This window comes from Salmo trutta, chromosome 37 (assembly GCF_901001165.1).
Source record: "Salmo trutta chromosome 37, fSalTru1.1, whole genome shotgun sequence".
Classification (NCBI taxonomy): Eukaryota; Metazoa; Chordata; class Actinopteri; order Salmoniformes; family Salmonidae; genus Salmo; species Salmo trutta.
The window spans coordinates 1,888,529-1,915,707 of NC_042993.1; the positions used below are offsets into that span (position 1 = coordinate 1,888,529).

The following is a 27,179-nucleotide window of genomic DNA, read 5'->3' on the forward strand; positions in this document are numbered from 1 at the left end:
TTTCAGAAAAGTTAGGATTTTTCTTGAGTTTGGATTTTAGCAACTCAATTGCTCAGTAAGCAAAAGTATGATACATGGAACAATGGAAGTGTTGTATTTTTATCATTATATATTTTCAATTGTTGTTGTATGTTAAGTGCCTTATCTGTAATGTATGGGATAGACTACCCTCTCACCTTTGTACCTTCTTCAGCTCCTCATCCTCATTCATCCTTTCTCCCTCTTTCTTTTCCTTCTTATTGTTCCATATGTCCCCCACTCCTTCTACTCATCCATCTCCTCCCTCATTCTGAGATCCTCCCCTCACAGCCTTTCACATCCCCATTCCAACCCTCGTTCATTTGTACTAACCTTGACCAATCTTCCTCTCTTCCTCCGTCGCTTTGGAAAAACAGTCACGTAATTACAGTGTTATTTTTGTGTGTATTATGATGCTTAAGTATTATCATTAATAATAAAAACAACGATCATGAATCACTACGCCAAACCTGTCTACTCCAATGTTTGTTTTACACTCAAATGATGAAGTTCTCCTCACTGATGGATGAGGGGAGAGTATCTATAGGTTTCCTTTGTCTTGGTTTAGGTACTGAGGCCTATAACCTATAAACACAGGAATTGTATATTGTGCACTTATTTTAGTGTACACACATAGAATATGTTTCTGAAATAGAAGTAGTAGGTTTATTACTTTATATACACAATTACATTATAATATTATAATGTGAGTATAACATCACTCAAATAATCTTAAAGGTTAAGATCTTGCTTTGACTCAAATAAAATATTATTCAGATGGTTCTGGCCTGTGATTCTATGTAAGTGGTCAAACATTGGGGTTGCCCTCTTATTGGATGTCACTTGTATCCCGCTAGTGATGAAGAAAAGTGTTACATAGCTAGAGTAGAAGTGGGCGCCTATACAGTTATAGCTGTTAGCCGTGAACGCCATCTTGGATCTAGATGGTTTTTAACGGGGAAAACAGGAAAAGGGACAGGAAAATAGATACTTTCGTTCTTATTTTGTAATTTCCCCCACTGGCTGATGAACAAACAAGAGTCATGACATCGCCTCTTTATTTCCTGATATAGTTGTCCATAAAATCGGTCAATCTGAGAGGAAATAGGATTGTGGACTGAGGAAATTTCCGCAGTTTACTGTAACTTGGTTTGTTTATGTTATTCAACCAGGACATGGACTCTTCTAACCCTGGTACAGTAAAGTTTTAAATTTGTGGGAATAAGTTCAAATGTTACAGGTGATAATGCAGATGGAAAATTGGCGATCCATGGCCCTTTGACCGAATCTGTCACTTTCTCCTGATTGCGTCTGATGACAGCATTAGAGAGCTAGCTAGCTCAGCTGGGGCTAAGATAACTGGCCAGCGAAAGCAAGCTAACTGGGTATTTGACTTTGACTTGAATAATTTAACTAGCTAGCTACGTAGCTAGCTATTGACGTTTATGTCTTTCTTTCAAAATCGTAGTTTGCAAGTTAGCTACCAACCTTGGCAAATAGCTTGTCTTACATTTAGCTGGAATGACCTGAGGTTAATGTTGCCAACTCGCCATGTTAGCTTAGCTAGTTATCATTTTTAGCTAGCTTGCTAGGTGACAGACTTCCGTAGGTTATGCTCAGATAAGTTAGCTAGTTAACTAGCTAGCTAGTTTGTGTCGATATTTCATCAAAACAACTGTTATTTTGAACGAACGATTAGCTTTTTTGGCCAGCTAACAGTTAGCGTGTTCTGCTTGGCTTAGCATAGCTAGCTAGTTAGTTGTAGCTACAGTATTTGTTAGCTAGTTAGCTTTGTGGCTAGGTACGTTAACGCATAGCCAGTTTCATTACCAGAGGCAATAGCTAGCTCGCTATACTCACAACTGCAGTGGTCACACGCTCTGGCTTGGAGAGCTGCATGGTTCAATCCAGCATTCACACACCTTCATTTTATTCGTCTAATCAATTCTTACGATTGGTTGATTAACGTTAGTTGACTCAGGTGTGTTAGTACATGGCTGTCTGCAACAACATATGTCCTGGTAGATATGTTTATGGCTAAATAAATTAAACAAACAGTTGTGTTACTGAAGTGGATACACTTGTAGCATCGTGTAACGTTACGTTGCATAATTTATCTGTGTGTGTGTGTGTGGCAGACATACCAGATGACTCTCTGGGTTTGGGAGCCGGTGGGGCCCAGGCAAGCAGCAGTGCTGATGTGCCAAAAGGGTCCAATAAGAGGCGAGCTGCGTGAGTATAGTATACAATGCCAATGAATCAGTCAATCACTATGTCACATAACTTTAACAGGCGGTCTATAGCTATGACAGCGCAGGGTAGAAGTTGTCCATAGTAGAGGTCGACCGATTATGATTTTTCAACATTGATACCGATTATTGGAGGACCAAAAAAAGCCAATACCGATTAATCGGACGATTTTTATTTATTTATTTATTTGTAATAATGAAAATTACAACAATACTGAATGAACACTTATTTTAACTTAATATAATACATCAATAAAATCAATTTAGCCTCAAATAAATAATGAAACGTGTTCAATTTGGTTTAAATAATGCAAAAACAAAGTGTTGGAGAAGAAAGTAAAAGTGCATTATGTGCCATGTAAGAAAGCTAACATTTAAGTTCCTCGCTCAGAACATGAGAACATATGAAAGCTGGTGGTTCCTTTTAACATGAGTCTTCAATATTCCCAGGTAAGAAGTTTTAGGTTGTAGTTATTATAGGAATTATAGGACTACTTCTCTCTATACGATTTGTATTTCATATACCTTTGACTATTGGATGTTCTTATAGGCACTTTAGTATTGCCAGAGTAACAGTATAGCTTCCGTCCCTCTCCTCGCTCCTACCTGGGCTCGAACCAGGAACACATCGACAGCAGCCACCCTCGAAGCATCGTTACCCATGCAGAGCAAGGGAAACAACTACTCCAAGTCTCAGAGCGAGTGACGTTTGAAACGCTATTAGCGCGCACCCCGCTAACTAGCTAGCCATTTCACATCGGTTACACCAGCCTAATCTTGGGAGTTGATAGGCTTGAAGTCATAAACAGCGCAATGCATTGCGAAGGGCTTCTGGCAAAACGCACGAAAGTGCTATTTTGAATGAATGCTTACGAGCCTGCTGCTGCCTACCACCGCTCAGTCAGACTGCTCTATCAAATCATAGACTTAATTCTAACATAATAACACACAGAAACACGGGCCTTAGGTCATTAATATGGTCGAATCCGGAAACTATCACGTTTATTCTTTTAGTGAAATACGGAACCGTTCTGTATTTTATCTAACGGGTGGCATCCATAAGTCTAAATGTTCCTGTTACATTGCACAACCTTCAATGTTATGTCATAATTACGTAAAATTCTGGCAAATTAGTTCGCAACGAGCCAGGCGGCCCAAACTGTTGCATATACCCTGACTGCGTGCAATGAACGGAAGAGAAGTGACAATTTCACCTGGTTAATATTGCCTGCTAACCTGGATTTCTTTTAGCTAAATATGCATGTTTAAAAATATATACTTCTGTGTATTGATTTTAAGAAAGGCATTGATGTTTATGGTTAGGTACAGTCGTGCAACGATTGTGCTTTTTTCGCAAATGCGCTTTTGTTAAATCATCCCCCGTTTGGCGAAGTCAGCTGTCTTTGTTAGGAAGAAATAGTCTTCACAGTTCGCAACGAGCCAGGCGGCCCAAACTGCTGCATACACCCTGTGACACTGTTGCAGAGGTGACACATTTTCCCTAGTTAAAAGAAATTCATGTTAGCAGGCAATATTAACTAAAGATGCAGGTTTAAAAATATATACTTGTGTATTGACTTTAAGAAAGACATTGATGTTTATGGTTAGGTACAAGTTGGAGCAACGACAGACCTTTTTCGTGAATGCGCACCGCATCGATTATATGCAACGCAGGACAGGCTAGATAAACTAGTAATATTATCAACCATGTGTAGTTAACTAGTGATTATGATTGATTGATTGATTGTTTTTATAAGATAAGTTTAATGCTAGCTAGCAACTTACCTTTGCTTCTTACTGCATTCGCGTAACAGGCAGTCTCCTCGTGGAGTGCAACGTAAAGCAGGTGGTTAGAGCGTTGGACTAGTTAACCATAAGGTTGCATCCCCAAGCTGACAAGGTAAAAATCTGTCGTTCTGCCCCTGAACAAGGCAGTTAACCCACCGTTCCTAGGCCGTCATTGTAAATAAGAATGTGTTCTTAACTGACTTGCCTAGTTAAAAAATATTTATATAAAAAAAAAACTCAAAAAATATTGGCAAATCGGTGGCCAAAAATACCGATTGTTATGAAAACTTGAAATCGGCCCTAATTAATCGGCCATTCCGATTAATCGGTCGACCTCTAGTCCATAGGTGCAGAATCAGAATCACACCGATAATTTGTTGATCCATTCTTGTGTGTTAACTTTACAAACATGGATTCTGTCTACTTCCTCACAGGCCAGACTTCGATGATGATGATGATGGAAGCAAGCTCTTCAGGTAGGACTGACACCTGTCTCTCGCTCTTCCTTGCTCTCTCTCATCTCTCTCCCTCTCTCTATCTGATCTGACCGTATTGTGTTGATTGTTTTGATGACAGATCTTCTTCTCTGTCTTTGACCAGGTGTGATGACGACGGAGGACGAGGAGACAAAGAGCGATTTGCCAGGTAGAATAAGGAGGTTGTTGGTGTGTGTTTGTGCGTGTGTATAATACAGATATTCTGCATGCACACACCAGATTCCCTATCACAGCACTGTGATTCTTGTCACTACTACTAACCCCTGAGCTCAGGGACACCTGTTCACTCCTATCAATCCCTTTCTTCTGAGCACAACCTCTTTCTCTCCCTCCTTCCCTCTCTGCTTCTCTCTCTCAGGATCTCTGAAGTCTTTTTCTTTCAGCACTTCCTCTCCTCTATCACTCCGTCTCGCTTTGAAAGACCAGGTTCTCTCTATCTCGATCTCTACATTTATCTATCGTATTGATGGATCATTCACTCCTTGTTATATTTATCAATCCATGCTTGTTTCACCTACCTCATCCTAATCTGCAAATATCATTTGGTTACGCCAACACTAAACTCTACTCCATGTTGTCCACCTACCTGCCCACCTCTTCCCATTTATATCCCTCCCTCTTTCTCTCCTCCCCCCGTCCGTCCTCTACCTCTTCCTCTCTGCCCTTCCTATTTCTCCCCATCTCTACCCCATCCCTGTCCCTCCTCCTACTCCATGTCTGTCGCTCCTCCCCCTGCTCTCCCCATCTCTACCCCCATCTCTGTCCTTCCTCCTCTCCTCTCTTCCTCTCCTCCCTCATTCCCTCGCTCCAGGGAGAACCACAGTGAGATTGAGCGGCGGCGGAGGAACAAGATGACTGCTTACATCACAGAGCTGTCGGACATGGTTCCCACCTGCAGCGCGTTGGCACGGAAACCAGATAAGCTGACCATCCTGCGCATGGCCGTGTCCCACATGAAGTCTCTGAGAGGGAGCGGCAACACTGCAGCAGACGGGACATACAAACCATCCTTCCTCACCGACCAGGTTAGAGAAAGAGAGGGAGGAAGGAAAGGGAGGAGAGGGGGCTGAGGGATGAAAAGGGGAAAATGTTATCATATGTGTTTGTTGCACAATAATAACTGAGTGTATCTTCCATGTCATCTCTCCCTCCATCGTTTTCTCTCTCTCCTCTACCTCTCCTTTCCTCTCTCTCTCCCCATCCCTCTCTTTGTAGGAGCTGAAGCACCTGATCCTGGAAGCTGCTGATGGCTTCCTGTTTGTGGTGTCGTGTGAGAGTGGGCGGGTTGTCTACGTGTCAGACTCCCTGACCCCTGTTCTTAACCATTCACAGTCCGACTGGCTCGGCTCTTTACTCTACGACCAGCTCCACCCGGACGACGGAGACAAACTACGAGAGCAGCTCTCTACTGCAGAGAATAACAATACAGGTACACACAGGTGGTACAGATGAACTACAGGAGCAGCTCTCTACTGCAGAGAGTTATAACACAGGTGGTACAGATGAACTACAGGAGCAGCTCTGTACTGCAGAGAGTTATAACACAGGTGGTACAGATGAACTACAGGAGCAGCTCTCTACTGCAGAGAGTTATAACACAGGTGGTACAGATGAACTACAGGAGCAGCTCTGTACTGCAGAGAGTTATAATACAGGTGGTACAGATGAACTACAGGAGCAGCTCTGTACTGCAGAGAGTTATAATACAGGTGGTACAGATGAACTACAGGAGCAGCTCTGTACTGCAGAGAGTTATAATACAGGTGGTACAGATGAACTACAGGAGCAGCTCTGTACTGCAGAGAGTTATAATACAGGTGGTACAGATGAACTACAGGAGCAGCTCTGTACTGCAGAGAGTTATAATACAGGTGGTACAGATGAACTACAGGAGCAGCTCTGTACTGCAGAGAGTTATAATACAGGTGGTACAGATGAACTACAGGAGCAGCTCTGTACTGCAGAGAGTTATAATACAGGTGGTACAGATGAACTACAGGAGCAGCTCTGTACTGCAGAGAGTTATAATACAGGTGGTACAGATGAACTACAGGAGCAGCTCTGTACTGCAGAGAGTTATAATACAGGTGGTACAGATGAACTACAGGAGCAGCTCTGTACTGCAGAGAGTTATAATACAGGTGGTACAGATGAACTACAGGAGCAGCTCTCTACTGCAGAGAGTTATAATACAGGTGGTACAGATGAACTACAGGAGCAGCTCTCTACTGCAGAGAGTTATAATACAGGTGGTACAGATGAACTACAGGAGCAGCTCTCTACTGCAGAGAGTTATAATACAGGTGGTACAGATGAACTACAGGAGCAGCTCTCTACTGCAGAGAGTTATAATACAGGTGGTACAGATGAACTACAGGAGCAGCTCTGTACTGCAGAGAGTTATAATACAGGTGGTACAGATGAACTACAGGAGCAGCTCTCTACTGCAGAGAGTTATAACACAGGTGGTACAGATGAACTACAGGAGCAGCTCTGTACTGCAGAGAGTTATAACACAGGTGGTACAGATGAACTACAGGAGCAGCTCTGTACTGCAGAGAGTTATAACACAGGTGGTACAGATGAACTACAGGAGCAGCTCTGTACTGCAGAGAGTTATAACACAGGTGGTACAGATGAACTACAGGAGCAGCTCTGTACTGCAGAGAGTTATAACACAGGTGGTACAGATGAACTACAGGAGCAGCTCTGTACTGCAGAGAGTTATAACACAGGTGGTACAGATGAACTACAGGAGCAGCTCTGTACTGCAGAGAGTTATAACACAGGTGGTACAGATGAACTACAGGAGCAGCTCTGTACTGCAGAGAGTTATAACACAGGTGGTACAGATGAACTACAGGAGCAGCTCTGTACTGCAGAGAGTTATAACACAGGTGGTACAGATGAACTACAGGAGCAGCTCTGTACTGCAGAGAGTTATAACACAGGTGGTACAGATGAACTACAGGAGCAGCTCTCTACTGCAGAGAGTTATAATACAGGTGGTACAGATGAACTACAGGAGCAGCTCTCTACTGCAGAGAGTTATAATACAGGTGGTACAGATGAACTACAGGAGCAGCTCTGTACTGCAGAGAGTTATAATACAGGTGGTACAGATGAACTACAGGAGCAGCTCTGTACTGCAGAGAGTTATAATACAGGTGGTACAGATGAACTACAGGAGCAGCTCTGTACTGCAGAGAGTTATAACACAGGTGGTACAGATGAACTACAGGAGCAGCTCTGTACTGCAGAGAGTTATAATACAGGTGGTACAGATGAACTACAGGAGCAGCTCTGTACTGCAGAGAGTTATAATACAGGTGGTACAGATGAACTACAGGAGCAGCTCTGTACTGCAGAGAGTTATAATATAGGTGGTACAGATGAACTACAGGAGCAGCTCTGTACTGCAGAGAGTTATAATACAGGTGGTACAGATGAACTACAGGAGCAGCTCTGTACTGCAGAGAGTTATAATACAGGTGGTACAGATGAACTACAGGAGCAGCTCTGTACTGCAGAGAGTTATAATACAGGTGGTACAGATGAACTACAGGAGCAGCTATGTACTGCAGAGAGTTATAATACAGGTGGTACAGATGAACTACAGGAGCAGCTCTGTACTGCAGAGAGTTATAATACAGGTGGTACAGATGAACTACAGGAGCAGCTCTGTACTGCAGAGAGTTATAATACAGGTGGTACAGATGAACTACAGGAGCAGCTCTCTACTGCAGAGAGTTATAATACAGGTGGTACAGATGAACTACAGGAGCAGCTCTACTGCAGAGAGTTATAATACAGGTGGTACAGATGAACTACAGGAGCAGCTCTGTACTGCAGAGAGTTATAATACAGGTTGTACAGATGAACTACAGGAGCAGCTCTCTACTGCAGAGAGTTATAATACAGGTGGTACAGATGAACTACAGGAGCAGCTCTGTACTGCAGAGAGTTATAATACAGGTGGTACAAATGAACTACAGGAGCAGCTCTGTACTGCAGAGAGTTATAATACAGGTGGTACAGATGAACTACAGGAGCAGCTCTGTACTGCAGAGAGTTATAATACAGGTGGTACAGATGAACTACAGGAGCAGCTCTGTACTGCAGAGAGTTATAATACAGGTGGTACAGATGAACTACAGGAGCAGCTATGTACTGCAGAGAGTTATAATACAGGTGGTACAGATGAACTACAGGAGCAGCTCTGTACTGCAGAGAGTTATAATACAGGTGGTACAGATGAACTACAGGAGCAGCTCTGTACTGCAGAGAGTTATAATACAGGTGGTACAGATGAACTACAGGAGCAGCTCTGTACTGCAGAGAGTTATAATACAGGTGGTACAGATGAACTACAGGAGCAGCTCTGTACTGCAGAGAGTTATAATACAGGTGGTACAGATGAACTACAGGAGCAGCTCTCTACTGCAGAGAGTTATAATACAGGTGGTACAGATGAACTACAGGAGCAGCTCTGTACTGCAGAGAGTTATAATACAGGTGGTACAGATGAACTACAGGAGCAGCTCTGTACTGCAGAGAGTTATAATACAGGTGGTACAGATGAACTACAGGAGCAGCTCTGTACTTCAGAGAGTTATAATACAGGTGGTACAGATGAACTACAGGAGCAGCTCTGTACTGCAGAGAGTTATAACACAGGTGGTACAGATGAACTACAGGAGCAGCTCTCTACTGCAGAGAGTTATAACACAGGTGGTACAGATGAACTACAGGAGCAGCTCTTTACTGCAGAGAGTTATAACACAGGTGGTACAGATGAACTACAGGAGCAGCTCTGTACTGCAGAGAGTTATAACACAGGTGGTACAGATGAACTACAGGAGCAGCTCTGTACTGCAGAGAGTTATAACACAGGTGGTACAGATGAACTACAGGAGCAGCTCTGTACTGCAGAGAGTTATAACACAGGTGGTACAGATGAACTACAGGAGCAGCTCTGTACTGCAGAGAGTTATAACACAGGTGGTACAGATGAACTACAGGAGCAGCTCTGTACTGCAGAGAGTTATAACACAGGTGGTACAGATGAACTACAGGAGCAGCTCTGTACTGCAGAGAGTTATAATACAGGTGGTACAGATGAACTACAGGAGCAGCTCTGTACTGCAGAGTTATAATACAGGTGGTACAGATGAACTACAGGAGCATCTCGGTACTGCAGAGAGTTATAATACAGGTGGTACAGATGAACTACAGGAGCAGCTCTGTACTGCAGAGAGTTATAATACAGGTGGTACAGATGAACTACAGGAGCAGCTCTGTACTGCAGAGAGTTATAATACAGGTGGTACAGATGAACTACAGGAGCAGCTCTGTACTGCAGAGAGTTATAATACAGGTGGTACAGATGAACTACAGGAGCAGCTCTGTACTGCAGAGAGTTATAATACAGGTGGTACAGATGAACTACAGGAGCAGCTCTGTACTGCAGAGAGTTATAATACAGGTGGTACAGATGAACTACAGGAGCAGCTCTCTACTGCAGAGAGTTATAATACAGGTGGTACAGATGAACTACAGGAGCAGCTCTCTACTGCAGAGAGTTATAATACAGGTGGTACAGATGAACTACAGGAGCAGCTCTGTACTGCAGAGAGTTATAATACAGGTGGTACAGATGAACTACAGGAGCAGCTCTGTACTGCAGAGAGTTATAATACAGGTGGTACAGATGAACTACAGGAGCAGCTCTGTACTGCAGAGAGTTATAATACAGGTGGTACAGATGAACTACAGGAGCAGCTCTGTACTGCAGAGAGTTATAATACAGGTGGTACAGATGAACTACAGGAGCAGCTCTGTACTGCAGAGAGTTATAATACAGGTGGTACAGATGAACTACAGGAGCAGCTCTGTACTGCAGAGAGTTATAATACAGGTGGTACAGATGAACTACAGGAGCAGCTATGTACTGCAGAGAGTTATAATACAGGTGGTACAGATGAACTACAGGAGCAGCTCTGTACTGCAGAGAGTTATAATACAGGTGGTACAGATGAACTACAGGAGCAGCTCTGTACTGCAGAGAGTTATAATACAGGTGGTACAGATGAACTACAGGAGCAGCTCTGTACTGCAGAGAGTTATAATACAGGTGGTACAGATGAACTACAGGAGCAGCTCTGTACTGCAGAGAGTTATAATACAGGTGGTACAGATGAACTACAGGAGCAGCTCTCTACTGCAGAGAGTTATAATACAGGTGGTACAGATGAACTACAGGAGCAGCTCTGTACTGCAGAGAGTTATAATACAGGTGGTACAGATGAACTACAGGAGCAGCTCTGTACTGCAGAGAGTTATAATACAGGTGGTACAGATGAACTACAGGAGCAGCTCTGTACTGCAGAGTTATAATACAGGTGGTACAGATGAACTACAGGAGCATCTCGGTACTGCAGAGAGTTATAATACAGGTGGTACAGATGAACTACAGCAGTAGCTCTGTACTGCAGAGAGTTATAATACAGGTGGTACAGATGAACTACAGGAGCAGCTCTGTACTGCAGAGAGTTATAATACAGGTGGTACAGATGAACTACAGGAGCAGCTCTGTACTGCAGAGAGTTATAATACAGGTGGTACAGATGAACTACAGGAGCAGCTCTGTACTGCAGAGAGTTATAATACAGGTGGTACAGATGAACTACAGGAGCAGCTCTCTACTGCAGAGAGTTATAATACAGGTGGTACAGATGAACTACAGGAGCAGCTCTGTACTGCAGAGAGTTATAATACAGGTGGTACAGATGAACTACAGGAGCAGCTCTGTACTGCAGAGAGTTATAATACAGGTGGTACAGATGAACTACAGGAGCAGCTCTGTACTGCAGAGTTATAATACAGGTGGTACAGATGAACTACAGGAGCATCTCGGTACTGCAGAGAGTTATAATACAGGTGGTACAGATGAACTACAGCAGTAGCTCTGTACTGCAGAGAGTTATAATACAGGTGGTACAGATGAACTACAGGAGCAGCTCTGTACTGCAGAGAGTTATAATACAGGTGGTACAGATGAACTACAGGAGCAGCTCTGTACTGCAGAGAGTTATAATACAGGTGGTACAGATGAACTACAGGAGCAGCTCTGTACTGCAGAGAGTTATAATACAGGTGGTACAGATGAACTACAGGAGCAACTCTGTACTGCAGAGAGTTATAATACAGGTGGTACAGATGAACTACAGGAGCAGCTCTGTACTGCAGAGAGTTATAATACAGGTGGTACAGATGAACTACAGGAGCAGCTCTGTACTGCAGAGAGTTATAATACAGGTGGTACAGATGAACTACAGGAGCAGCTCTGTACTGCAGAGAGTTATAATACAGGTGGTACAGATGAACTACAGGAGCAGCTCTGTACTGCAGAGAGTTATAATACAGGTGGTACAGATGAACTACAGGAGCAGCTCTCTACTGCAGAGAGTTATAATACAGGTGGTACAGATGAACTACAGGAGCAGCTCTCTACTGCAGAGAGTTATAATACAGGTGGTACAGATGAACTACAGGAGCAGCTCTCTACTGCAGAGAGTTATAATACAGGTGGTACAGATGAACTACAGGAGCAGCTCTGTACTGCAGAGAGTTATAATACAGGTGGTACAGATGAACTACAGGAGCAGCTCTCTACTGCAGAGAGTTATAATACAGGTGGTACAGATGAACTACAGGAGCAGCTCTGTACTGCAGAGAGTTATAATACAGGTGGTACAGATGAACTACAGGAGCAGCTCTGTACTGCAGAGAGTTATAATACAGGTGGTACAGATGAACTACAGGAGCAGCTCTGTACTGCAGAGAGTTATAATACAGGTAGTACAGATGAACTACAGGAGCAGCTCTGTACTGCAGAGAGTTATAATACAGGTGGTACAGATGAACTACAGGAGCAGCTATGTACTGCAGAGAGTTATAATACAGGTGGTACAGATGAACTACAGGAGCAGCTCTGTACTGCAGAGAGTTATAATACAGGTGGTACAGATGAACTACAGGAGCAGCTCTGTACTGCAGAGAGTTATAATACAGGTGGTACAGATGAACTACAGGAGCAGCTCTGTACTGCAGAGAGTTATAATACAGGTGGTACAGATGAACTACAGGAGCAGCTCTGTACTGCAGAGAGTTATAATACAGGTGGTACAGATGAACTACAGGAGCAGCTCTCTACTGCAGAGAGTTATAATACAGGTGGTACAGATGAACTACAGGAGCAGCTCTGTACTGCAGAGAGTTATAATACAGGTGGTACAGATGAACTACAGGAGCAGCTCTGTACTGCAGAGAGTTATAATACAGGTGGTACAGATGAACTACAGGAGCAGCTCTCTACTGCAGAGAGTTATAATACAGGTGGTACAGATGAACTACAGGAGCAGCTCTGTACTGCAGAGAGTTATAACACAGGTGGTACAGATGAACTACAGGAGCAGCTTTCTACTGCAGAGAGTTATAACACAGGTGGTACAGATGAACTACAGGAGCAGCTCTGTACTGCAGAGAGTTATAACACAGGTGGTACAGATGAACTACAGGAGCAGCTCTGTACTGCAGAGAGTTATAACACAGGTGGTACAGATGAACTACAGGAGCAGCTCTGTACTGCAGAGAGTTATAATACAGGTGGTACAGATGCACTACAGGAGCAGCTCTGTACTGCAGAGAGTTATAATACAGGTGGTACAGATGAACTACAGGAGCAGCTCTGTACTGCAGAGAGTTATAATACAGGTGGTACAGATGAACTACAGGAGCAGCTCTCTACTGCAGAGAGTTATAATACAGGTGGTACAGATGAACTACAGGAGCAGCTCTGTACTGCAGAGAGTTATAATACAGGTGGTACAGATGAACTACAGGAGCAGCTCTGTACTGCAGAGAGTTATAACACAGGTGGTACAGATGAACTACAGGAGCAGCTTTCTACTGAAGAGATTTATAACACAGGTGGTACAGATGAACTACAGGAGCAGCTCTGTACTGCAGAGAGTTATAATACAGGTGGTACAGATGAACTACAGGAGCAGCTCTGTACTGCAGAGAGTTATAATACAGGTGGTACAGATGAACTACAGGAGCAGCTCTGTACTGCAGAGAGTTATAATACAGGTGGTACAGATGAACTACAGGAGCAGCTCTGTACTGCAGAGAGTTATAATACAGGTGGTACAGATGAACTACAGGAGCAGCTCTGTACTGCAGAGAGTTATAATACAGGTGGTACAGATGAACTACAGGAGCAGCTCTGTACTGCAGAGAGTTATAATACAGGTGGTACAGATGAACTACAGGAGCAGCTCTCTACTGCAGAGAGTTATAATACAGGTGGTACAGATGAACTACAGGAGCAGCTCTACTGCAGAGAGTTATAATACAGGTGGTACAGATGAACTACAGGAGCAGCTCTGTACTGCAGAGAGTTATAATACAGGTGGTACAGATGAACTACAGGAGCAGCTCTGTACTGCAGAGAGTTATAATACAGGTCGGAGAGACACACAACACTAATGACTGTGGGTAACGACCCTTCTCTCTCTCTCTCTCTCAGGGAGGATGTTAGACCTGAAGACAGGAACAGTTAAGAAGGAGGGACAGCAGTCCTCTGTCAGGATGTGTATGGGTGCCAGACGATCCTTCATATGTAGGATGAGGTGTGTGTGATGAGCTTGCATGTGTATATGGCTGTATGCATCTGTGTTGGGAGTGTGTATTCTGAAATGTGTGTGTTTGTAGATGTGGTTCGTGTCCAGTGGAGCCCATGTCTATGAACAGATTGAATTTCCTGCGAAGCAGGAACAGGTGAGATAATTCTTGTATATTTTACTGTAAAAGTGCATTCAGAATGTATTCAGACCCCTTGACTTTTTCCACATTTTGTTATGTTACATCCTTGTTTTAAAATGTATTAAATACACATTTTTCCTCATCAATCTACACACAATACCATAATGACAAATCGAAAACAGGTTTTTATTAATTTTTGCACATTTATTAAAAATAAAAAACAGAAATACCTTATTTACATAAGCATTCAGACCCTTTGCTATGAGACTCGAAATTGAGCTCAGGTGCATCCTGTTTCCATTGATCATCCTTGAGATGTTTCTACAACTTCATTGGAGTCCATCTGTGGTAAATTCAGTTGATTGGACATGATTTGGAAATGCACACACCTGTCTATATAAGGTCCCACAGTTGACAGTGCATGTCAGAGCAAAATTCAAGCCACGTTGTTGAAGGAATTGTCTGAAGAGCTCAGAGACAGGATTGTGTCGAGGTACCAGAGACAGATCTGGGAAAAGGTACCAAAATATTTCTGCAGCATTGAAGTTCCACAAGAGCACAGTGGCCTCCATCATTCTTAAATGGAAGAAGTTTGGAACCACCAAGACTCTTCCTAGAGCTGGCTGCCCAGACAAACTGAGCAATCGGGGGAGGAGGGCCTTTGTCAGGGAGGTGACCAAGAACCCGACGGTCACTCTGATAGAGTTCTTCTGTGGAGATGGGAGAACCTTCCAGAAGGACAACCATCGCTGCAGCACTCCACCAATCAGGCCTTTATGGTAGAGTGGCCAGACTGAAGCCACTCCTCAGTATAAGGCTCATGACAGCCTGCTTGGAGTTTGCCAAAAGGCACCTAAATGACTCTCAGACCATGAGAGACAAGATTGTCTGGTCTGATGAAACCAAGATTGAACTCTTTGGCCTGAATGCCAAGCGTCTCATCTGGAGGAAGCCTGGCACCATCCCTACGGTGAAGCATGGTGGTGGCAGCATACGGTGGGGATGTTTTTCAGCGGCAGGGATTACGAGACTAGTCAGGATCGAGGCAAAGATGAACGGAGCAAAGTACAGAGAGATCCTTGATGAAAACCTGCTCCAGAGAGCTCAGACTGCGGCGAAGGTTCACCTTCCAACAGGACGACGACCCTAAGCACACAGCCAAGACAATGCAGGAGTAGCTTCAGGACAAGTTTCTGAATGTCCTTGAGTGGCCCAGCCAGAGCCCGGACTTGAACCCGATCAAACATCTCTGGAGAAACATGAAAAGAGCTGGTCAGCGACGCTCCCCATCCAACCTGACAGGGTTTGAGAGGATCGGCAGAGAAGAATAAGAGAAACTCCCCTCATACAGGTGTGCCAAACTTGTAGCATCATACCCAAGAAGACTCTGGGCTCTAATTGCTGCCAAAGGTGCTTCAACAACTGAGTAAAGGGTCTGAATACTTATGTAAATATCATATTTCCGTTTTTTTTTATAAATTTGCAAACATTTCTGAAAACCTGTTTTTGCTTTGTCATTGTGGGGTATTGTGTGTAGATTGATGAGGAAAAAGGCTTTAACTTAACAAAATGTGGAAAATGTCAAGATGTCTGAATACTTTCCCGAATGCAATGTATAGTGAACTATGCCTTGACTGGTAGTGTTCTCCCCTGTAGGAATGGTCTGGGCCCACCCAAGGATGGGGAGCCTCAGTATGTGGTGGTCCACTGCACTGGATACATCAAGTCCTGGCCCCCCACAGGTAACTAACTAACTAACCTATGGCTTAGCTGTCATATCAAATTTTATTGGTCACATACACATGGTTAGCAGATGTTAATGCGAGTGTAGCGAAATGCTTGTGCTTCTAGTTCCGACAGTGCAGTAAAATCTAACAAGTAATCTAACAATTCCCCAACAACTACCTAATACACACAAATCTAAAGGGGTAAATGAGAATATGTACATATAATTATATGGATGAGCGATGGCCGAACGGCATAGGCAAGGTGCAATAGATGGTATAAAATACAGTATATACATATGATATGAGTAATGTAAGATATGTAAACATTATTAAAGTGGCATTATTTAAAGTGGCATTGTTTAAAGTGACTAGTGATCCATTTATTAAGTTGTCCAGTGATTGGGTCTGTATGTAGGCAGCAGCCTCTAATGTGCTAGTGATGGCTGTTTAACGGTCTGATGGCCTTGAGATAGATGCTGTTTTTCAGTCTCTCGGTCCCAGCTTTGATGCACCTGTACTAACCTTGCCTTCTGGATGGTAGCAGGGTGAACAGGCAGTGGCTCGGCTGGTTGTTGTCCTTGATGATCTTTTTGGCCTTCCTGTGACATCGGGTGCTGTAGGTGTCATGGAGGGCAGGTAGTTTGCCCCCGGTGATGCGTTGTGCAGACCGCACCACTCTCTGGAGAGCCTTCCGGTTGAGGGCAGTGCAGTTGCCGTACAAGGCTGTGATACAGCCCGACAGGATGCTCTCGATTGTGCATCTGTAAAAGTTTGTCAGGGTTTTGGGTGACAAGCCAAGTTTCTTCAGCCTCCTGAGGTTAAAGAGGCGCTGTTGCGCCTTCTTCACCACACTGTCTGTGTGGGTGAACCATTTCAGTTTGTCTGTGATGTGTACACCGAGGAACTTAAAGCTTTCCACCTTCTCCACTGCTGTCCCGTCAATGTAGATAGGGGGCTGCTCCCTCTGCTGTTTCCCAAAGTCGACAATCATCTCCTTTGTTTTGTTGACGTTGAGTGAGAGGTTATTTTCCTGACACCACACTCCGAGGGCCCTCACCTCCTCCCTGTAGGCTGTCTCGTTGTTGTTGGTAATCAAGCCCACTACTGTTGTGTTGTCTGCAAACTCGATGATTGTGTTGGAAGTGTGCATGGCCACGCAGTTGTGGGTGAACAGGGAGTACAGGAGGGGGCCGAGCACGCACCCTTGTGGGGCCCCAGTGTTGAGGGTCAGCGAAGTGGAGTTGTTGTTTCCTACCTTCACCACCTGGGGGCGGCCCGTCAGAATGTCCAGGACCCACTTGCACAGGGCTGGGTTGAGACCCAGGTCCTCAAGCTTAATTGTGAGCTTGGAGGGTACTATGGTGTTGAATGCTGAGCTGTAGTCAATGAACAGCATTCTTACATAGGCATTCCTCTTGGGGCAGTGTGCAGTGTGATGGCGATTGCATCGTCTGTGGACCTGTTGGGGAGGTATACAAACTGAAGTGGGTCTAGGGTGGCCGGTAAGGTGGAGGTGATATGATCCTTGACTAGCCTCTCAAAGCACTTCATGATGACAGAAGTGAGTGCTACGGGGCGATAGTCATTTAGTTCAGTTACCTTTGCCTTCTTGGGTACAGGAACAATGGTGGCCATCTTGAAGCGGGGACAGCAGACTGGGATAGGGAGCGATTGAATATGTCTGTAAACACACCAGCCAGCTGGTCTGCACATGCTCTGAGGACGCGGCTAGGGATGCCGTCTGGGCCGGCAGCCTTGCGAGGGTTAACACGTTTAAATGTTTTACTCACGTCGGCCGCGATGGTGGCACTGTATTATCTTCAAAGCGGGAAAAGAAGGTGTTTAGTTTGTCTGGAAGCAAGATGTCGGTGTCTGTGACGTGGCTGGTTTTCTTTTTGTAGTCCGTGGTTTCCTGTAGACCCTGCCACATACGTCTGGTGTCTGAGCCGTTGAATTGGGACTCCACTTTGTCCCTGTACCAGCATATAATGTATACACTACTGCTGCATACTGAGTCGTATGTGTGTGTGTTTGCGTGCGCGCATTTCAGGGGTGAATCTAACAGATGAAGAAGCAGACAATATTCAGGGGAGTCGCTACTGTCTAGTCGCAATCGGTAGACTTCAGGTAAGATGGGACAACTTAATGTCCAATGTTTGGATGGGCTCATGGAACCACCATCTTGCAGACGCTTGTTCTCCCCTTGTTGTCTAGGTGACCTCTTGCCTGAGCGACACAGACATAAACAGCATCAGCGTTCCGGTGGAGTTCATCTCTCGTCACAACTGCCAGGGCCTCTTTACCTTCGTAGACCACCGCTGCATGGCCACAGTGGGCTACCAGCCTCAGGTAGGCCTCACTCACAGCCTGGGGCTAGAGTAGGACAAACAGCCAGCATCGCATTTCATAGTGTATCAGGATACGGAATGTGTTTAAACTGTGTATCAGGATACAGAATGTGTTTAAACTGTGTATCAGGATACAGAATGTGTTTAAACTGTGTATCAGAATACAGTATGTGTTTAAACTGTGTATCAGAACACAGAATGTGTTTAAACTGTGTATCAGAATACAGAATGTGTTTAAACTGTGTATCAGGATACGGAATGTGTTTAAACTGTGTATCAGGATACAGAATGTGTTTAAACTGTGTATCAGAATACAGTATGTGTTTAAACTGTGTATCAGAATACAGTATGTGTTTAAACTGTGTATCAGAATACAGTATGTGTTTAAACTGTGTATCAGAACACAGAATGTGTTTAAACTGTGTATCAGAATACAGAATGTGTTTAAACTGTGTATCAGGATACAGAATGTGTTTAAACTGTGTATCAGAACACAGAATGTGTTTAAACTGTGTATCAGAATACAGAATGTGTTTAAACTGTGTATCAGGATACAGAATGTGTTTAAACTGTGTATCAGAATACAGTATGTGTTTAAACTGTGTATCAGAATACAGAATGTGTTTAAACTGTGTATCAGGATACAGAATGTGTTTAAACTGTGTATCAGAATACAGTATGTGTTTAAACTGTGTATCAGAACACAGAATGTGTTTAAACTGTGTATCAGAATACAGAATGTGTTTAAAATGTGTATCAGGATACAGAATGTGTTTAAAAAGAATGTGTTTAAAATGTGTATCAGGATACAGAATGTGTTTAAACTGTGTATCAGAATACAGTATGTGTTTAAACTGTGTATCAGAACACAGAATGTGTTTAAACTGTGTATCAGAATACAGAATGTGTTTAAACTGTGTATCAGGATACAGAATGTGTTTAAACTGTGTATCAGAATACAGTATGTGTTTAAACTGTGTATCAGAACACAGAATGTGTTTAAACTGTGTATCAGAATACAGAATGTGTTTAAACTGTGTATCAGGATACAGAATGTGTTTAAACTGTGTATCAGAATACAGTATGTGTTTAAACTGTGTATCAGAACACAGAATGTGTTTAAACTGTGTATCAGAATACAGAATGTGTTTAAAATGTGTATCAGGATACAGAATGTGTTTAAAATGTGTATCAGGATACAGAATGTGTTTAAAATGTGTATCAGGATACAGAATGTGTTTAAACTGTGTATCAGAATACAGAATGTGTTTAAACTGTGTATCAGAACACAGAATGTGTTTAAACTGTGTATCAGAATACAGAATGTGTTTAAACTGTGTATCAGGATACAGAATGTGTTTAAACTGTGTATCAGAATACAGTATGTGTTTAAACTGTGTATCAGAACACAGAATGTGTTTAAACTGTACCAGAAAACAGAATGTGTTTAAAATGTGTATCAGGTGTTTAAAATGTGTATCAGGATACAGAATGTGTTTAAACTGTACGAGAATACAGAATGTGGTTAAACTGTACCAGAATACAGAATGTGTTTAAACTGTACCAGAATACAGTATGTGTTTAAACTATACCAGTATACAGAATGTGTTTAAACTGTGTATCAGAATACAGTATGTGTTTAAACTGTGTATCAGAATACAGAATGTGTTTACACTGTGTATCAGAAGACAATATGTGTTTAAACTGTGTATCAGAATACAGTATGTGTTTAAACTGTGTATCAGAATACAGTATGTGTTTAAACTGTGTATCAGAATACAGTATGTGTTTAAACTGTGTATCAGAATACAGTATGTGTTTAAACTGTGTATCAGAATACAGAATGTGTTTAAACTGTGTATCAGGATACAGAATGTGTTTAAACTGTGTATCAGAATACAGTATGTGTTTAAACTGTGTATCAGAACACAGAATGTGTTTAAACTGTACCAGAAAACAGAATGTGTTTAAAATGTGTATCAGGTGTTTAAAATGTGTATCAGGATACAGAATGTGTTTAAACTGTGTATCAGAATACAGAATGTGTTTAAACTGTGTATCAGAATACAGAATGTGTTTAAACTGTGTATCAGAATACAGAATGTGTTTAAACTGTGTATCAGAATACAGAATGTGTTTAAACTGTACCAGAATACAGAATGTGGTTAAACTGTGTATCAGAATACAGAATGTGTTTAAACTGTACCAGAATACAGAATGTGGTTAAACTGTACCAGAATACAGAATGTGTTTAAACTGTGTACCAGAATACAGAATGTGTTTAAACTGTACAAGAATACAGAATGTGGTTAAACTGTACCAGAATACAGAATGTGTTTAAACTGTACCAGAATACAGAATGTGTTTAAACTGTGTATCAGGATACAGAATGTGTTTAAACTGTGTATCAGAATACAGTATGTGTTTAAACTGTGTATCAGAATACAGTATGTGTTTAAACTGTGTATCAGAATACAGTATGTGTTTAAACTATACCAGTATACAGAATGTGTTTAAACTGTGTATCAGAATACAGTATGTGTTTAAACTGTGTATCAGAATACAGAATGTGTTTACACTGTGTATCAGAATACAGTATGTGTTTAAACTGTGTATCAGAATACAGTATGTGTTTAAACTGTGTATCAGAATACAGTATGTGTTTAAACTGTGTATCAGAATACAGTATGTGTTTAAACTGTGTATCAGAATACAGTATGTGTTTAAACTGTGTATCAGAATACAGAATGTGTTTACACTGTGTATCAGAAGACAGTATGTGTTTAAACTGTGTATCAGAATACAGAATGTGTTTAAACTGTGTATCAGAATACAGTATGTGTTTAAACTGTGTATCAGAATACGGAATGTGTTTAAACTGTGTATCAGAATACAGAATGTGTTTAAACTGTGTATCAGAATACAGTATGTGTTTAAACTGTACCAGAATACAGTATGTGTTTAAACTGTGTGACAGCTGTAAGTTTGATCTAACTTTTTCTGTGTTGTCGCCTGTGTGTGTGTGTGTGTGTGTGTGTGTGTGTGTGTGTTCCCCAGGAACTGCTGGGTAAGAACGTCTTGGAGCTGGCCCACCCTGAGGACCAGGGTCTGCTGAGAGACAGCTTCCAGCAGGTGGTCAAGTTGAAGGGTCAGGTGCTGTCCGTCATGTTCCGCTTCCTGTCCAAGACCAGAGACTGGCTCTGGATCAGGACCAGCTCCTTCACCTTCCAGAACCCCTTCTCTGAGGAGATAGAGTACATCATCTGTACCAACGCCAACGTCAAGTACGTGCTGTATACACACACAGACACACATCATCTGCACCAACGCCAAGTAGGTACACACACACACACGTACACACACACATCTGCTCCAACTCAAACTTCAAGTACCAACACACACACGTATTATCTGCACCAACACAAGTCACCTGAGTGTGAGACGCCTACAACACATAGACACCACAACTCTATTCCACCTCAACGTCTGAACATCTCCACTCTGTCTAACCAATCTGTTGAGCCACCTTAGGAAATGTGATGTCATCTCTTCTAGGATGTGTGTTTTACAGTATGTTCACCTCCCCTCCATATCTTTCTCTCCCTTCCTTTCCTCCTCACCCCTTGTTTTTGTTGTGGGCCAGTAGAACCTCGACTCAGGACACCCTCACCCCCCTCTCGTCCTCGGGGGTGTCTTTGCCCCCCTCGCTGGGGGAGAGCAGTCCTAACTTCCCCCCTGTGTCCCCCAGCCCAGGGCAGGTGGCTGCCAGGTGAGACCAGTCCCCCTCAACCCCCCCTCTGGCATGGGTCAGCTGGGGCTGCTGCTGCTTCACTGGAGACTACAACTCTTTCTCTCTCGTTTCCCTTTATTTTCTTGTTCTCTCTGGTCTGGTCCAGAGTTCACCCCTTGGTAAGGGCTGTGGATTGTTACTTGACTTGACCGGGCCTTTCTGTTTTTGGGTGATTTCCCCCCCTCCCTCTCTCTCCTCAACAGCAGTAAGATATCCATCATGACCAAGGTGTTGTTAACAATCCCCCTCTCCTCTCCTCTTTTCTTGTTGGTTACCATAGTGACTGGTGGTGGGGCAAGTGCTGTTGGTTGGCAGGTGTTTTGGTTTCCCGAGCAACAGTGGAGGGCCTTGACGAAAATTATATTTTCTGTTGTCACTGCTAACACTCTTTTTTTTCTCTCTCTACCACTCCCTCTCTTTTCTCCCTCTACCACTCTCTACCACTCCCTCTCTTTTATCCCTCTACCACTCTCTACCACTCCCTCTCATTTGTCTCTCTCCCTTTCCCCCCTTTCCAGGCAGTTGCAGCAGCAGCAGCAAGCAGAGTTGAGGGGAGGAGGGAGAGATGGTCTGTACGAGGCAGGACAGGTTACACTTCCACAGGTAAGACTAGCACTGACTAAAACACACACCTAACTGGGGCCTTAACCCCACAACATGCCCTGCATCCAGCGGCGCTGCACTGCAGCTTGATCCTGTGCTTATCTCAACTGTATGTGGGATGTGTGCTGTCTTGGGGGCGAGAGCGTTCTATTGTTCGCTGTAACATGGACAATAAAGTTGTATTGTTGTACCTACCTCCAAGCCTTTAGTGAGTATTGACTGCTGGTTGACCGTTGTCCATGTCAGATGCCTGTCCAGGCCGTGACCGCAGCTGGAACTGACCACAGTAAGACCATGGACAAGGCAGAGATGCACCCCTCCATGTACCCCAACCCAGACCAGGCCAAGTTCCTGCCCTCCACCTCTGCCCCCGGAGTACCCATCTACCCTCAGGACAACAACAACTACACCACTGCCAACCGCTCCAACGACACATACAGCAGGTATGATCACTAGCCTCTGTTGTACTGTTTTAAACTGATCTAAGGGCAATGTATACTGAATAAGCGATTCTAATTCCCTGTTGTTATGAACTAATTCCAGGTCAGTAGGGATGGCCCCTCAGATGGTGCAGCCATCCCACTCCGCAGGCCAGATGCTGGCTCAGATGTCCCGTCAGAACGGGGCACCCCCCTCCAACAGCAGCCCCCTACAGGGAGGGGCAGCGGTGGGCTGGCCGGGGCCAGCAGTGGGGGCTAGACCCCCCTTCAACAACCAGGTGAGGCAGCTGGCAGCTGCATGTAGAAGCTGTCCAAACAGCCGGAAGTTTAGATCCACTGTTGCCCAAAGTGCTACATATGTAGAATCTTAATTTAAGAAAATAATCCTGCAGCAACAGGAAATATGAATTATTTTGTGGATTATCATTTTTTTGTGGAAATTACAAATGTCAGAAGCTTCTTTAAAACCTCAAATACAATACAAGTTTAAAATTGGCTGCATTGCAGGACAGTTATCCTGCAACAGGGTGATCAAATTTAAATCCTACATCTGTAGCTGGTGTGATGGGGATGAGTGCTCTGAGGTTCTTGCATCTCTGTATCTTAGTGTTGTAAAGGACCTGATCTTTTATCCCCTGTGTAATCTCTGTTTTGAGTATCACACCCAGACAGTTTCAACAGTAAATGCATAACAGAAACCTTGTACGTTCATAAAGTGTGAATAAAAACATGGTGTTTTTCACCACCCGCCCAGCAGGTGGTGCCCCAGGCAGGGAAGGCCCTGTCTCCCCAGTTTGCCATGGGGAGTTTTGTGGGGGACTCTTCCTCCTCATTTGGGGCGATGCCCACCACTGCCGCTCCGACCCCCACCACGGGGGCTAACTACCCAAATATCAACCCCCGCGCCAGCCTCAATACCAACGGATATGGTACGTGACCCTGAGAGAGTGTGTGTGTCAACAACTACAGTACAGTGTTTTTATGTGTTTGTGTATGCTGGTGTAGTTAGATACTGACTCGCCCATTGTCCTATCTCTGATAGATGGCTTGGGGTCGGGGCAGCAGTTCCCCTCCAGGGCAGCGGAGGCAGTGTGGCCGCAGTGGCAGGGCCAGCAGCAAGCTCAGAACAGGGCAGAGCAGCACCCCCACGCACAGAACAACCAGCCTGACATCTTCCCTGTAAGTCTCTCTCCCTCTACCCATATCAATCTGCCTTTCTCTTCCCCATGTCTCCATCTCTCTTTGTCTTTCTCCTTCTGACTGTACCTTTTGTTATGTATTGTCATGTTGCTTTGAAGTTAAATCTCTCGCTCTCTCTCTCTCTCTAGGATGTTCTCGCCATGCTGGACCAGCCGGCCAACTTCAACAACGATGACTTTGAGATTCCCATCTACCCCTCTTTCAACGAGTGACCCCACATACACTCTTCCACTTACCTCTCTGTCTCTCAAATGTTTCCTTCTCTCTCATTTGGTGCACTTTTGCTCTCTTTCTTCGCCTTTTGTGATCAAAGAGAGCATGTCTAATTATCGGTCAGATGATTGCACTGCCAGGATGGAGAGGGCGAGTTAATCAGGGAAAAGAAAGAGTGAAATCAAGTATAGGTATGCAAATGCAGGTTCAATAAACACGTAAAAGGCCAGAGGAAGAAAGGGGGAGAGAGAGAAGAGATTCAGGGTTCAACGATAGTTGGGCAAAATGACACATCTGTAGCTAGCACTGCCCAAGCTCCACAGCCAGTGGATTTGTTGTAGAGATGCAACACACAATCCCACCTGAGCATGCACAAGGCCCTGAGGCAGGCACTGCTTCGCCAGTAACACACAAACATGGCCTTTCACTAACAGAGTCAGCTGTGTGTTTAGATCTGCTGCTCCACTGGTCTGTACATCATATGGATAGATCAGTACAATCATTCACTTGAAGTCTCAGGCAATCCAGGTGATCTACAGCTTTGGGGGAATATGTGGGAATATATATATATATGTATGGGAATATTCTGATCTGAAGCCTGTGAATATCCTCTATCTGCTCCCCTCGCTGTTTTAGCTTAGCGACCCTTAGCATGTTCAAAAGGACACTGTCCTCACGCAGGCTTTTTAAACTTTGGGCAGATTTATACGAACACTGTACAAACACTTTTATATTTGTACACAGTGTACATTGACGATGTCACCTATGAATGTGGTTATGGTGGTTTCAGGTGGAAAAGAGGGGGAGAGAGAGAGATGTCTATGGCTAGTAAAGGGAAGAGGGGATATGAAACTAGAACCTGATGTATTCCTACATATACCCAGTATATAAGTCAAGTGTTTATATACAGTTATATGTCTACTGGAGGTGTTTGTATAAATTTATTGATCTCAACCTGAATGCACAGCAATCCCAGGGTCCCTTTCTCACTCGTTTGTATTCCTTCCTCTGTTGCCCAGGGTTACCCAGCACACTCTTCCTCCTCTCGTGCTCTTCCTCAATCACCCTTCCAAGTGTGTTTTTTTTTTCTTCTTCTACTTACACTAGGAAAAGGAAAAAATAAATTGGAAAGCAATAATTTACGAGCAGGAATTATGTTATTTTTTAAAGCCATTCTTTATTGTTGTCCTACATGTTTTTATCTTGATTATTGTTCTTGAATATGGAAATACACAGGAAATAGTAATTATTTGATTGATTGAAATTTTCCCCAACTGATGTTTTTATTTTCTGGCCTTTTGATTGGCTCTTCCTGTTTTGTAGCCCTCTCCATTGCTACTTCGTGATAGGTTGTTTTTGATGTATATTGATCAGGGCATCTTGTTCAGGACAGAAAGGTCTCGTTTAGAACTGACAAGATTCCTCATTCAACATGACACAGAATCATGCCATGATGTTTGGCCTGAAATTCAAGTCATCCTAATCATGTTCCAAACACATCACCCAATAACCAATTAAGCAGTAGATGTTGATTGTGAGTTTGGCAATTAATAAACTTCTTTTTTTTGTTGCAATAGATTCAATCAAAGTTCATCCTTATCGAGAGAGTTTGGCATTCATAAATATGATCTAAATCAAACACAACATTTGTTTTCTGAAATCGATTGTGATGTTTCGTAAGTTACTACAACACTTATACTGGGAATTAAGAATTCTGATTGGCCAACAGAGGGCTGTGAATTTTAAGGTTCTGAAATACAAAAATTGTTATTGTGTAGGCCTTTCATTTTAAGTCCGATAATGTATACATGTCTGTGAGCGTAATTCACAGACATGCCGAAACATGTGAATTGTATGTAAACCCATCATGTGTCAATAGTCACTCGATGAAAATGGCAGTTTGATGACTGTGTTGTCTTGTTATTGTTTTAAACCACTTTGGTTGTTCCCTGTCCAGGTTTTTACAATGATGTGAGCTGCAGTTTATATAGCGCACACAGACACAAATATAGGAATATATATGTATATGAAATGTTAAACAAGAGAAAGTGAAATGTTTGGTTTTTCTATTAAATTGTTATATTGTCAAGAACTAGTGGGTGGATGTTTGTTTCTTTTAGGGGTTGGGGGGCTGTAACATTTCAACTGTTCCTTTTGAGAAATGTGATGATTGTACAACGTCACTCCTATGTATAAAATGTGTAGGCCTAGTCATCACACCTGGGTTATAACACTATTTCAGGTATTTCAATTACTTTTCAATACATTTCAAAACAAGTATTCAGATAACCTTTTATTTGAAAAAACAAGTAGTTTAATATTGGATTGTGTTTGAAGTACTCAAATACACTCCCAGGTATTTAAATAGTATTTACATTTACATTTTAGTCATTTAGCAGACGCTCTTATCCAGAGCGACTTACAGTAGTGAATACATTTCATACCTTTTTTTATGTTTTCTTTTTTTTTTTTAAACAC

At 43.1% G+C, this 27,179-nt stretch overlaps 1 protein-coding gene across 3 annotated transcripts; it reads left to right on the forward strand.

The window, feature by feature from the left end:
- The first annotated feature begins 886 nt into the window (after positions 1 to 886).
- On the forward strand, positions 887 to 26,793 carry LOC115176554 (aryl hydrocarbon receptor nuclear translocator). 3 transcript variants are annotated; one of them, XM_029736610.1, is made up of 19 exons: positions 887 to 1,212; positions 2,157 to 2,250; positions 4,490 to 4,531; positions 4,656 to 4,700; positions 5,364 to 5,577; positions 5,768 to 5,981; positions 14,145 to 14,247; positions 14,330 to 14,395; positions 16,037 to 16,122; positions 18,158 to 18,234; positions 18,322 to 18,456; positions 21,513 to 21,739; positions 22,102 to 22,224; positions 22,764 to 22,848; positions 23,095 to 23,291; positions 23,392 to 23,566; positions 24,043 to 24,217; positions 24,331 to 24,467; positions 24,617 to 26,793. In XM_029736610.1, the coding sequence occupies exons 1-19, from the start codon at positions 1,176 to 1,178 to the stop codon at positions 24,698 to 24,700; spliced, it is 2,316 nt and encodes a 771-aa protein (XP_029592470.1). In that variant the 5' UTR covers positions 887 to 1,175; the 3' UTR covers positions 24,701 to 26,793. The 3 variants fall into 3 exon arrangements, with proteins under 3 accessions (XP_029592470.1, XP_029592471.1, XP_029592472.1); XM_029736611.1 differs by having other exon boundaries at positions 24,046 to 24,217; XM_029736612.1 differs by lacking the exon at positions 22,102 to 22,224 and having other exon boundaries at positions 888 to 1,212.
- Positions 26,794 to 27,179: the final 386 nt, after the last annotated feature.

Excerpts from the sequence above, each read along its gene's own strand:
- LOC115176554 (XM_029736610.1), top strand. The coding sequence starts at position 1,176 with ATGTTATTCAACCAGGACATGGACTCTTCTAACCCTG. Across the intron at positions 23,292-23,391 it reads TCCAACGACACATACAGCAG|GTCAGTAGGGATGGCCCCTC; the intron begins GTATGATCACTA and ends AACTAATTCCAG. Across the intron at positions 23,567-24,042 it reads GACCCCCCTTCAACAACCAG|CAGGTGGTGCCCCAGGCAGG; the intron begins GTGAGGCAGCTG and ends CCACCCGCCCAG.